General features: G+C 42.3%; 1 protein-coding gene across 1 annotated transcript; it reads left to right on the top strand.

Annotated features, from left to right (window-relative positions):
• The first annotated feature begins 10,307 nt into the window (after positions 1 to 10,307).
• On the top strand, positions 10,308 to 13,676 carry LOC103095926 (probable E3 ubiquitin-protein ligase TRIML1). Its single transcript, XM_056821104.1, has 2 exons — positions 10,308 to 11,519; positions 13,599 to 13,676. Exons 1-2 carry the CDS (start codon positions 10,308 to 10,310, stop codon positions 13,674 to 13,676), a joined length of 1,290 nt encoding a protein of 429 aa, XP_056677082.1.

Raw genomic sequence — 13,676 nt, 5'->3', positions numbered from 1 at the left:
CCCTGACCATGTGGTTTCCCCCTATAACAAGGAGCAGCTTGACTGGCTCAAATCTCAAAATGATAATTGGGCTATACTTATCTCTACCTACCAGGGCATCTTGGACAACCACATGCCCAGTAATAAATTGTTGCAGTTTTTCACTCTTACCCCCTTCATACTTACAAGCCAAACCCGATCCTCGCCTATCCCGGGGGCACCCACGGTCTTCGTGGACGGCTCTAAAACTGGCCTTGCCGCCATAGTTATGAATAACCTCCCCCGCTCTATCAAAACCCCTTATGAGTCTGCACAGCTGGTAGAGCTTTATGCAGCTCTAAATGTCTTTCATTCCCTGCCCGATACCCCATTTAACCTCTACTCGGATAGCAGATACGTTGTTCAATCTCTGCTCCAACTCGAGATTGTTCCCGCTGTTCAGCCAACAACCGCCACCTTTTCCCTTTTTTCCCAACTTCAACAAGCCATTAGACGGCGGTCCTGTCCCTTTTTCGCGGGTCACATACGTGTCCACTCTGGCCTCCCGGGCCCTTTGTCTTTCGGGAACGATCTTGCGGATCAACACACTCGCTTAGCTGCTTTGGTTGCCACAACTACCTCTCCCCATCCCTCAACTGACCCTGTCTCCCTTGCAACAGAGGCACATAGACTGCACCACCTCAACTCTCAAACCCTTCGCCTGGCCTACAAAATCACCAGGGAACAGGCCAGGTCAATTGTTAAAGGTTGCAAGAATTGTGTTACGCTCTTGCCTGAGCCCCATCTGGGGATCAACCCCCGAGGTCTTCTCCCCGGCCACCTATGGCAGATGGACGTTACTCACGTCCCCTCTTTCGCTAGACTCAAGTATGTCCATGTCTCCATTGATACGTTTAGCGGCTTTCTTTTTGCATCTGCACAATCCGGCGAAGCCACAAAGCACGTTATCAAACATGTATTCCTTGCTATGTCCATGATGGGGAAACCCCTCTCCATCAAAACAGACAATGGCCCTGGCTACACCAGCCAGGCCTTTAAACAATTCTGTTCCCAGTTAGGCATAAAACATGTTACAGGTATCCCTTACAACCCACAAGGACAAGGTATTGTTGAACGAGCACACCAAACCCTCAAGAACACCCTCTTCAAACTTAAGACCCCGGAGACCCTTTACCCACTGTGTGGCAATCAGACCCTGCTTCTTGTGCATGCCCTTTTTGTTCTTAACTTCCTCACTCTGGACGAGGAGGGGTGCTCCGCTGCTGATTGCCACTGGCATCCACACACCACATCTGATCTGGCAAAAGTCCTTTGGCGAGACCCCCTTACAGGCCTTTGGCAAGGCCCTGACCCTGTCCTCACTTGGGGAAAAGGCTCAGCTTGTATCTTTGATGCCAAAGCAAACAACGCCCGCTGGGTCCCGTCTCGATTGATCAAAACCACGAATGCCCCCCCCCCCACCCCGCGCGCTTATCCCCTCCCCCTAACCACCTTCCAGGGCCCATCCCTGAGAAAATATTCTGTTCTCTTTCAGCTACTTCACAACGGAACATATGGCGACCGTTCTGACAGTAACCCTCATCTGTATCCTGCTACCAGCCACCAGATCAGGAAGCCCACACATCCCCGTTCATCAAGTATGGGAGATTGTCAATCCAGTGAACCAAGCCGTTCTTGCCTCTGTCTCCAGTTCCCAGTGGCCGCGCCTTACATGGTTCCCCCAACTGACCATCGCCCTTTGTGTCCTCGGTATCCCGTACCAGTCATCAATGCACTATTGCGCCCCAAATGTGCCCGGCCTCCCGATTCAGGACCATTGGACCCAATATACCCAGTTCCCTCTATATGGCTGCCCTGGGTTCGGCCAGCCAGACCACTGCGGGGACCAGTCAGATGGATTCTGTGCCACATGGGGCTGTGTGACTTTTGGCACTGCTCATTGGATCACCAACAAAGATTTGATTACCATCGCCCGAAATTCCTCCCGCCCTCAGACCTGCTCCTTTAATCCCCCCAATTGCAACCCCCTTATTATTAAATTCACCAACAAGGGCAAAACGGATCCCCGTTGGACGGAAGGACTCACCTGGGGACTGCGCCTTTATAAAAGGGGCCCCGATGATGTCCTTCTCTTCACACTCCGACTGCGCGTGACCCCTATTACCACCTCTATGGGTCCTAATCTTGTTCTCACCAACCAACACCGCCCTTCATATCAGTTCCCCCAGCCCCCCCGACCCCTCTCCCCCACCCAATTCCCCTCCTTTACTCTCTCACCTACCCCTATTCCCAAAGTACCTCCTGGTACCACTGATAGACTCCTCAACCTCATTGATAGCTCCTATTTGGTTCTGAATGCTACCGCCCCAAACCTTAGGATCAGCTGTTGGCTATGTCTCCACTCGCAGCCCCCATACTATGAAGGAATCGCCTTTACCGATCACCCTCACAACACCTCTGCCCCTTCCCCTCGCTGCGCCCGGTTCCCCCACCGCTTCACCCTTGCCGAAGTCTCCGGAAAAGGCCTTTGCCTAGGTCACCCCCCTTTCTCTCACTCCCATCTTTGTAATGTTACCCTTCCCATCTCCCACTCCCCTTATTATCTAGAAGCCCCCAATAACACCTTTTGGACCTGCAACACTGGCCTCACCCCCTGCATCTCTCTTCAGGTCTTTAATACCTCCTCAGAATTCTGTGTACTTATACAATTATGGCCCAGAATTACCTATCACACAGACACCGCTTTAGATAAAATTTTGTCTCCGTTCCCTCGGATTGTACGGGAACCCCTCTCTACTATTGCCATTATTCTAGGTATTGGTGGTCTTGCTGCCGGCATGGGTACCGGCACCACCGCTCTCCTACAGACCCAACACCTTACAGCTTTACATTCTGCTATGACATCTGACCTTGATGTCCTAGAAAAGTCTGTCTCTGCTTTAGAAAAATCCCTATCCTCCCTCTCAGAAGTTGTACTGCAGAACAGACGTGGCCTCGACCTGCTTTTTTTAAAAAAAATATGGGGGATTATGTGTAGCCATTAAAGAAGAATGTTGCTTTTATGCTGACCACACGGGCATGGTCAGAGAATCAATGGCAAAATTAAGAGAACGCCTAGCCCTTAGAAAAAAGGAGGCCGAGGCCCAAGAAGGATGGTACAACAATCTTTTAAGAAAATCCCCTTGGCTCTCTACCCTAATCCCCACAATAATAGCTCCCTTTATTATCATCCTCCTAATACTCACCTTTGGCCCTTGGGCTTTCCAACGCCTGACTGGATTTATCAAAGGATTTATTAAATCAAACATTGACTCAGCCCTTACTAAGTTCCCTACGGTCCAATATCCAATATCATCGTATCAAAATAACAGATACTGACCAACCACACACCCCTACCGATCGTCTCCAATTTACTAGCAGGGCGGTAACCCAATGACGGGAATAGCACAGGTCCTTGACCCTTGATGGTCAAGCAACTCCCCCTGTGTAGCCTAAGACAGGGGCCATCGCTGCGGTCCTGACTTAAAACCTTCCCTCTATAAAAAAGAAAGGGGGAATTGTCAGAGACCATATTCGGGGACAACTTGACCTGAAACAAGATTTAGGATCTTTGGGAAACTGAACAAACAAGTTACTTCCTGAAAACAGGCGTCGCCAAGACCAACAGCCACAAACCATAACAATAACCATTCTTCATGTTCCCTCCTGGTACAAACCGTCTTTAATCACCACCACCCCCCCCTTTACCTCAAGCATATATATTCTTGCCTTGCACCTGCAATAAAGGGAGCCTTGACACTACCAGATTGACTCTGTCTCTCTATTGTGTGCTTGGTCTCCCCTCTCTCCCCCTATGGTCTTTTTTAGGTGGCTGCCCCCCGGACCCCACCGTTGCAATTCCGGCAGGCCCGGATACTTGGAGGTTGTCACAACCTGAGCTGTCCCTTGTCACCCTGCTGTCTTTTCTACAGATAAAACAATGAACACAAGATATGATATAAATGGAAGTGTGGATGGGAACAAAAGGTGCATTAAGCAGTGAGAGGGTGAGTGTGGGTAGGACGAGGAATCCTGGTGGACTCTTATCTCCCCACCACAGCTGGTGCCTTTTCTGTAAAAAAATGAATGTCTCCCTTCATATTTTTAGGTTTTTGTCTCTATCTCAGAAAGATAATAATTGAACTTACAATAACAGCAATCTTCAAAATTGCTAATAGCATAAATGTATTTGTTCCCCAGGTAAAAATTACCTCTTATCTTATATTCAGATGGTGACTGCCTAGGTACTCAGCTGTGAAAGAATAAAAGAGCTGGGGATATGATCTTTTCAGCACCTGACAAAAATGTAATTGTAGGGAAATATAGTTTCTTAAGTTAAAACTTCTCTGGTCACAGAACAATAGGCCTGAGATCTGGTGATGAAAAATGTTTTGAGGCTGAGCATGATCTTAATGCCCAGCACTAGGAAGTTTTATTTCATGAAATAAATGATCATTTTCCACAAGGACTCATCTTCAGGGAGGCAGTGTGGTATAGTGGAAAGAGCAATAAATTTGAATAACTGATTCCAACATTCTTTCTAAGGCTGTAATCTTAAGTATCAATTAACAAGCATATATTCTATTGTTTATTTCAAATATTTTGCTAAATTTATTTTTTTCAATTACACATAGAAACAATTTTTGACACTTTTCTGACATTTTGCAATTCAGATTCTCTCCCTCTCTCCTTCCCTCCTCTCCCCAAGGCAGTAAATAGTCTGAAATACCAGTGCATATAAGTCTTTCCAGGTTTTTCTGAACTCATCCTGCTCATTCATCATTTCTTTTGGCACAATAGTTTTCCATTACAATTATATATGATAGCTTGTTCAGTCTTCCCCAGTTGATAGGCGGGACCTCTTCAGTTTACAATTCTTTGCCACTACAAAAAGAGCTGCTAAAAATATTTTTATACAAATAGGTGCTTTCCCTCTATTTCATGATCTCTTTGGAATACAGACCAAGTAGTGGTATTGTTGATTCAAAAGGGTATGCATTAGTTTTATAGCTCTTTGGGCACAGTTCCATATTACTCTATAGAATGGTTGCATCAATTTGCAGTTCCATCAATAGTGCATTAGTATCCCAATTTTCCCATATCCCCTCTAATATTTATCATTTTCCTTTTTGATCATATTAACCACTCTGATAGGTATGAGATGGTATCTCAGAATTGTTCTAATTTGCATTTTTGTGGCTATAGATAGTTCTAATTTCTTCATCTGAGAATTGCCTGTTCATATCCTTTGACTATTTATCAGTTGGAGAATGCTTTGTATTTACATGAATTACACTTAGTTTCTCTACATATGTGAGAAATGAGGCCTTTGTCAAAAACCCTTACTATAACATGTTTTCCCAATTTGTTGTTTTCCTTCTAATCTTGGCTGCACTGGTTTTGTTTGTACAAAACCCTTTAAATTTAATGTAATCAAAATCATCCATTTCATATTTCAGTTCTCTAAATGTTCTTGTTCATTCATAAATCCTTCTCTTATCTATAGGTCTGGTAGATTTTCCTATGCCCTCCTAATGTGTTTATAGCATCCCTCTTTATTTCTAGATCAAGTATCCATTTTGGTTATCTTGGTGTATGGTATGAGATGTTGGTCTAAATAAGCATTTATTTTTGACATCTGTTATTTACCAAGGCATTAGGGATACAAATACATGCCACATTATTGAGATCTGTCCAGCAGCCTCTCTGAGGGTCCAAGGTTATCTCCGTCTAAGTGTGACAATCTGGTCAAGTAATGGAGATGAGAGACACTATGTGCTCAGGTCCATGTGCTTAGGTGTCACACAGTGTTCTGCCATAGCATTGTAAACCTTGAAATTTCTTAGACTTGTGAATGTTGGAAATTTCACCATTGGAAAGTTTCATACTTGGAAAAAATTTCCTACTGATAGTAAGAACTCTATTGGAATGTGAACCCCCTTGGTATGGGAGGATCCTTCTCCTCCCTACTTAAGACTACTTTAGGACAGAAACCTTTTGCTAAACAATGGAAAGGCTTTGACCTATGCTTAAGCATAGAACAGGAAGTTCTTTGAGTCATGATTGATTTTAGAATTGATACAATAGAGATACTTGGAATGACAGAACCAGGTCTTGGAACTTACAATCTCCACCCTACTCAGAGTAACAGGATTTAGGAAGGGCTACAGCAAAGAACAAGATTTAATTATTTGAGAATATGACCTTGTGCAAAGGAAACAGACCTCTGGGCGGTCCTGGGTTAAGCTAGAGCCACCATTGGCACAGGGGAGACATGGACAGTGGTTGGTAGATGTGAGAACTGAGGGGAGGGGACTTAGATGGGTTCCTTAAAGATAGCAGGATCTGAGGACAGGGGGAGTGCCAGAGGAGGTTTTGCTCTGAGCGAGGTGGCTCTGAAGGAGGACTGAGGAGGTTGCTCTGTGGGAGGATCAGGAGAGAAGGCTGGCTCTGAAGGAGGAGAATTCTCTGGAAACATTTCTTGAAAGGAGGCTCTCTTGAAGGTGGAGCCTGAGGTTGGCATGAGAAGCCTTACCTAGAGAGATCTTGGGTGAGTGATAAAACCAACTGACTGATTTATTCATTCTTATTCCTTTCTTACTTTCTCTCTTTTTCTATTGATTAATCAGTGTATTATAAATTAAATTTCTCTATAAAACCCAGTTGGCTTGGGCATATTCATAAATTGGGAATATATTACCTGGCGACCATCTTATATTTATATAAAACCAAGACACAGTAGAAAACATATTTCAGCAGTCATAATTGTTATATATTTCCCTTGCTCCCAAAACATTTTAATTAGCACAGTTTATGGCTGACCACGAATTTGGTGAGAAAACCCTCAAAATATTTCTGTGAAATCTCTTTCCTTTATTTTTTTGCTTTATTACTTACATATTAACATTTTAATTATCACAGCATGGAGGTTCATTTATTATATAGGGTTTCAAGTACATACTTCTTGGACACACAATCAGTTTTCTACATGTGTGTTTCCACAGTAGTTAACAACAAGTCATGTAGCCTAAGGAGATGGTCAATGAAACATTGTTGCTATAGACGAATGACATAGACAGGATTATCTAGAGATTAGTTCTCCCTAACCTAAGGAGAATCATTGTTACTTTTGGTCAGCTTTCACAATCAATCACAATTACTTAGGAGATGGATAACAAAACATTTTGTAGCTAGGTACAAGGTTAGAGGACAGTTTAATGACAGACCAGATTTGGGGTTTTCCTCAATTTACAAGTTCTATCTTTCTTGTGTTACTTTAAAGCATCTGGCAATGTTGCTTGGTTTCTGTCCATAAACAGAATTCAGTGGAGTGTGTCTTGAAGGTGATTGATGTTCCTGGCTTGCCTGGCTTGAAATGGGAGTGAATGTGGCTCTGTGAAGAGGGAAAGGAGGGAGGTAATAGGCAATAATCTTTGAGCTTTAATTCTGTAAATGCAATCTTTTGGGGTAATAACCTAGGGGGATTAAAGTGATATATATGTGTGTGTGTGTGTGTGTGTGTGTGTGTGTGTGTGTGTGTGTGTGTGTGTGTTGATCCTATAAGTATTTGCTCTCGTATTATTTCTCCTGTTTTGGGGAGGAAGCAATAATCATAACAAGTCCATTAGTAGAGAAAGTTGGAGAGAGAGAGATCACAGAAGAAGGTTAGTAGGTGGCTTTGTTCTCGGGGGACTGCCTTGCAGTTCCTGGCTTCCAAACTGTGGCTGTGTCAACCAGTGGGGGTCTGTTGGCTCCCCACACCACATGGCCTCTCAGGGCCCCAGTTTCATGATCTACAAATGAAGGTATTATATTAAATGGCCTCTTCAATTTCTCCCAGTTCTAAATATACCATCCTCTAATTTGGAATCTGTTTTTTTCTGTCCAAGTACCCAGCAGTTTCATCACATAGTCAAGAGCTATCTGAAGCTTGTTACTGTCAATCAATTAACAAGTGTTTATTTACTTCCAGGTAAACATGGCGGCTGTCTAGAAGCGGGATGCTTCCTCACCTCAGCACCCACCAATATAGATTACCTCAAAAGACAAAAAAAAAACTCATAAGAATGAAGGGACTCTACAGTAGGGTGCAGCATTGAAGGTATGTGGGATTTGGGCATTTCCACACTATAAGGGGGTGAAAAAGCTCCCACCAAAACATGAGCTGATCTACCCTCCCCCACTCCACCTAAGGAGCCAGTCAGAGCCAGTATGTGCCAGAATCAACAAGTGAGTGAAGGGCACCTCTAGAGTAAGCAAGGGGAACCTCTAGGTCCTTGGGAGCTGACTAAGACCACCAAAGACCTACCCCTGAGAGCAGCTACACCTGAAACCTCAGTGGGCTGGGAAGCACAGACCGTGGGCACTCTCAGGAAGGTGGTGCAGAGAAGGGCAGTGAACAGCAGAGGCTGTGGAGATTCAAGAGCTTGCCTCAGGCAAAATCCCTGTTCCTTAACTCCATATACAGAAAGCTTGCCCATCTCACTCAGATTTCTGACTAAAAAGGGAAGGAAAAACCTCCACAGTGATGGTAAATTGTGCACAGGAGCAACAAACACCCTTCAAGAAAAACAAAAAGAAAGGCATTGACCATTGAAAATTTTTACGGAGGAAAAACTCAGGCTACAGAAGAAAAACAGGAAGAAATTCGAACAAAGCCAAAACCTTCCAAAAAAATGGAAATTGTCCACAAGCTCTGGAAGAATTTAAATTGGAGCTTATCAAAAAGATGGAAGCACTCTGGGAAGAAAAGAGGGAAATAGTTCAAAGAGAAAATCAAAAGATTATAGCAGAAAATCAAAAGATTAAAGCAGAAAAACTAAAGATTAAAGAAGAAAACCAAAGGATTATAACTGAAAACCAGGCCTTATGGACCAGAATTGGGCAACTGGAAACCAATGATCTTGCAAAACAGCAAGAATTAATAAATCAAAGTCAAAAGACTGTCAAAATAGAAGAAAACGTAAAATATCTCACTGACAAGCTGACAGATCAGGAAAACAGATGACGACAAGACAATTTGAGAATCATTGTTCTACCTGAAAAGCCAGAAATAAACAGAAATCTTGACATAATGTTACAAGAAATCATCCAAGAAAATGGCCCTGATGTTCTTAAAGGGGGAGGGGGGGGGGAATAGACATTGAAAGAGTTCATAGAAGACCCTCTACACTAAATCCTCAAAAGATAACTCCCAGGAACATAATTGCCAACTTCCAAAGCTTTAAAACTAAGGAGAAAATTCTACAAGAAGCCAAAAAGAGACAATTCAGATACCAAGGAGCACCAATCAGGATCACACAAGACCTGGCAGCTTCCACACTAAAGGACCACAAGGCCTGGAACATGATATTCAGAAAGGCAAGAGAATTGGGTCTTCAACCAAGGATCATCTATCCATCAAAACTGACTGTATACTTCCAGGGGAAAGTATGGGCATTCAACAAAATAGAAGATTCCCAAGTATTTGTAAAGAAAAGACCAGAACTAAGTGGAAAGTTTGATATTCAAACACAAAGATCAAGAGAAACAGGAAAAGTCTCTAAGAATGAACATGCTTCAGATTCAAGGAGAAACCAGAAGAATTCACACCTTGAAGGGAGGAGGGGCATACCTCAGAGTCAAGGGAAAACCAAAAGAATTCACACCTTGAAGGAAGGAGGGGCATACCTCAGAGTCAAGGGAAAACCAAAAGAATTCACACCTTGAAGGAAGGAGGGGCATACCTCAGAGTCAAGGGAAAACCAAAAGAATTCACACCTTGAAGGAAGGAGGGGCATACCTCAGAGTCAAGGGAAAACCAAAAGAATTCACACCTTGAAGGAAGGAGGGGCATACCTCAGAGTCAAGGGAAAACCAGAAGAATTCACACCTTGAAGGAAGGAGGGGCATACCTCAGAGTCAAGGGAAAACCAGAAGAATTCACACCTTGAAGGAAGGAGGGGCATACCTCAGAGTCAAGGGAAAACCAGGAGAATTGACACCTTGAAAGAAAGAGGGGCATACCTCAGAGTCAAGGGAAAACCAAAAGAATTCACACCTTGAAGGAAGGAGGGGCATACCTCAGAGTCAAGGGAAAACCAGAAGAATTCACACCTTGAAGGAAGGAGGGGCATACCTCAGAGTCAAGGGAAAACCAGGAGAATTCACACTTTAAGGAAGGAGGGGCTTCAGAGAGATAGTCTGTATAAAAGTCCAGGAATATACTAGACTCAATTTCCTGATGCTAAAAGCAGAGTTAAGGCAGAGGTGAGACTGAAGCAAAGATCCCAGAAGAGAAAGGAAAAAACATGGCCTCTTGCTCAGAGTTTATTCAAGATTTCCAGGAAGAGCTCATTTGCTCCATCTGTAAGGATTATTTCACCAACCCGATGACCATTGAGTGTGGCCATACTTTTTGCCATAGTTGTCTCTTCAGCTGGGAGAATGAAGCCTCAAACTCTTTCTTCTGTCCAGAGTGCAAGGTTGTTTCTCAGGTGAGAGATTTCGTAGCCAATGTGCGTCTTGGGAAGCTGGCAGGAATTGCCAAAAAACTAAGACTCCAGTGTTTTCAGAACCCTGAAAGATATAGCTATCAGAAAGAGCAGAAGTTTTTCTGTGAGAATGACCAAAGCCTTTCTTGCTTATCTTTTTCTGAGTCCCAGAAACATAAGGCTCATGCCCTCAACTGCATAGATGAGACTACTCAGGACATCAGCAAAAAGCTTCAAGAAACTCTGACAGATTTGAGGGAAAAATTGAAGAATGTTGAACAACAAATGGCTAATGAGGAGCTTAAATTGGCACAGTTCGAGGAAGAGATGACAATTCAAAAGGGAAATATTTCTTTGGAATTCCAGAAACTACACGTTTTCCTGGGAGAGGAAGAAGCTGAGTGTCTATCATTTGTGCAGAGGCAAGAAAAGGCTAATTTGGAAGGCCTGAAGAAGAGAATAAGGAGACTTTCCCATCAGAGTCAAGAGTTAAGTAAGAGGATCACTGAGATAGATGAAGAGTGTAGGAAACCAGATGTGGATTTGCTCCAAAATATAAAAGGAACATTAAACAGGAATAAATATCTGCTCCAGGAAGAAATAGAGAACTTTGCTCTAAGAATGATTATCTATCCCATCCCTGGAATTATAGAAATGCTTTTAAAATTCAAAATTGATATCACTCTGAATGGTAACACAGCTAGTCCAGGTCTCATCATCTCTGAAGATTTGAAGAGTGCAAGATATGGAGGTACCCAGCTGGAAGTGCTCAATGAGAACCACACCAATTTTGCCAAAGTTTGTGCTGTTCAATACTTCATTTCAGGCAGATTCTACTGGGAGGTGGAGGTTCCAAGCAACACTGAATGGGGTGTTGGCATCGCTAAAGGACAAAATCTATTTGAAGAATTCTTTGTGCTTATGGCTACACAGAGTCAAAATGGCTTCAAACTTTATGCCCTAGGCAAGTGCTATGTTTCTTCTGAACCTGATGTGAAATATTGCTTTAACTGTATCACCCAACTAGTGGTAGGTGTTTTCCTTGACTGTGAACATAGGGAAATATCAATTTATAATGTTAAAGAAAGATCCCTCATTTTCACCTTTCCAACTATTTCATTCTCAGGACCCTTTCACCCTGTCTTCTTTCTTTCTACAAAAGTTGAAACAAATAATAGTTCTCTCATGATCTGTCCCTAACTGAGTGAGATCAAGGAATAAGTACTTATCCTTAAATAGACGTCAGGCACTCTCTTCCACAAATCTGTGTGCCATGAAATTTTGGAACTGGAAGGGTCCTCTGAGAGTATATATTGTCATAATCTAATTTTATGCATAGTATAACAAAATTGAAGAGAGATAAAATGACTCACCCAAAGTTAAATTCTTGGACCTACCTCCCATCTCCAAACCAATTATGTCATATTTACATTGTATATATTTTGTGTATCCTTATTATTGTACATATTTTTCCTCTGACCCCAGGGGAATAAATGCTAGATGACAGCAGAAAATGTTTCCTTTAATTATCTGTATCTTCCATTTCTAGCACATTGTTGAATAAATGCTGTTTGAATGGGGGAAAAAAAAACAAGTGTTTATTTAGCATCTACTATGTGCTAAGTACTGAAGGTACGAGTACAAAGAATTAAATAATCATTATTTGCAATAAATTTATATTCTAAAAACACCGAAGAAAAACAACTGCTTGAATACATGGGTCGAAGGGATATGGTTGGGGATGTAGACTCTAAATGAATATCCTAATGCAAACAACATCATTGAAATAGGTTCCAATCAAGGAACCAATGAAATTGCACGTTGGCTGCGGGAAGGGTAGGTGGAGGGGAGGGAAATAAAGTGAGTCTTGTAACCAAAAAAATAAAAATAAAAACCAAAAAAAATAAATTTATATTCTGAGACATATATATAACATAAATATATCTCAGTCTGAAAATTTGCCCACTGTAATTCATACCATCATAGCTAGGCTCTCTGTCTCTTTAGGTAGCAATTATTAAATAGGTCACACTAATCTGAGCTAACAAAATAGGAGGTAACAGAGAAGAGAATTTCTCCCATTCATTCTCTTTTCTCTGCTCACATGGCTACCATTCTAGTTTAGACCCTCATTCATGTTTGATGGATTACTAGATCATCTAACTGGACTTGACTCTAATCACTGCCATCTCCAACCTAAAACATCTCCATCTTTAAAACATAGTTGCCAAATCGATATTCCTAACACATACATCTAGCTATGTCATTCTTCTGCATAAGAAGCTTCAATGGTTTTGAATTGCTTCTAAGATCAAATATGTAGGAGGAATAATCAACTGATACCCACTCCTTGTAATTTGTGGGAACTTGGGCCATCTCTGGGGGAACATGTATGGATTTCAGTGATATCATCTCCTGCTTTGGGCTGATGCTATGATTCCTTGGTTCCTGTGATGGCAGAAAGGGCAGAGAGAATGTCTCCTGAGCCAGGAAGAGCAACTTACTCAAGTAAACTTGATTTTCTTTCTTTCTTTCTTTCTTTCTTTCTTTCTTTCTTTCTTTCTTTCTTTCTTTCTTTCTTTCTTTCTTTCTTTCTTTCTTTCTTTCTTTCTTTCTTTCTTTCTTTCTTTCTTTCTTTCTTTCTTTCTTTCTTTCTTTCTTTCTTTCTTTCTTTCTTTCTTTCTTTCTTTCTTTCTTTCTTTCTTTCTTTCTTTCTTTCTTTCTTTCTTTCTTTCTTTTTTCTTCTATGATAGAACTCTCTGGGACATCTCATGGGAGGGACAAAAGTCTCACTAGGATAGCCATGACATCTTTTCACACGTGGCTATGGATATCTATGTTTGTTACCTAAGTAAGCATAAGCCTGGCTGCATTTTCTATTGTTTCTTCCCCACCCCTCTCAAGGCTCCTGTCAGAGGTAAACAAATTCTGAGATAAATGTTTGCAACACAGGAAATGACCTGGTGAGTTCTAGTGGTCAGAAGCTTCTGGGTCTCTCAGTAGAGTGCTGGCTGTTCTATGGGATGAGTTCCCTGAAGCCACTGCAGGGTTTTTTGGAAGAGGAGTCACTGACAGGATAAGCCTAAGTAGTTCCTTGGTTTGCTGCAGGGCACTGACCTTGAGAAAGCTGTTCAGACTATGCACACTGAATTAAAAGAGAAATGTTTACTGAACAATCCGCACTAG

This window comes from Monodelphis domestica, chromosome 3 (assembly GCF_027887165.1).
Source record: "Monodelphis domestica isolate mMonDom1 chromosome 3, mMonDom1.pri, whole genome shotgun sequence".
Lineage (NCBI taxonomy): Eukaryota > Metazoa > Chordata > Mammalia > Didelphimorphia > Didelphidae > Monodelphis > Monodelphis domestica.
Note: the sequence above shows the minus strand (reverse complement) of the source record. Positions and strands in the feature narration are given on the sequence as shown.

Excerpts from the sequence above, each read along its gene's own strand:
- LOC103095926 (XM_056821104.1), top strand. The coding sequence starts at position 10,308 with ATGGCCTCTTGCTCAGAGTTTATTCAAGATTTCCAGGAAGAGCTCATT. Across the intron at positions 11,520-13,598 it reads ACTGTATCACCCAACTAGTG|GGCACTGACCTTGAGAAAGC; the intron begins GTAGGTGTTTTC and ends GGTTTGCTGCAG.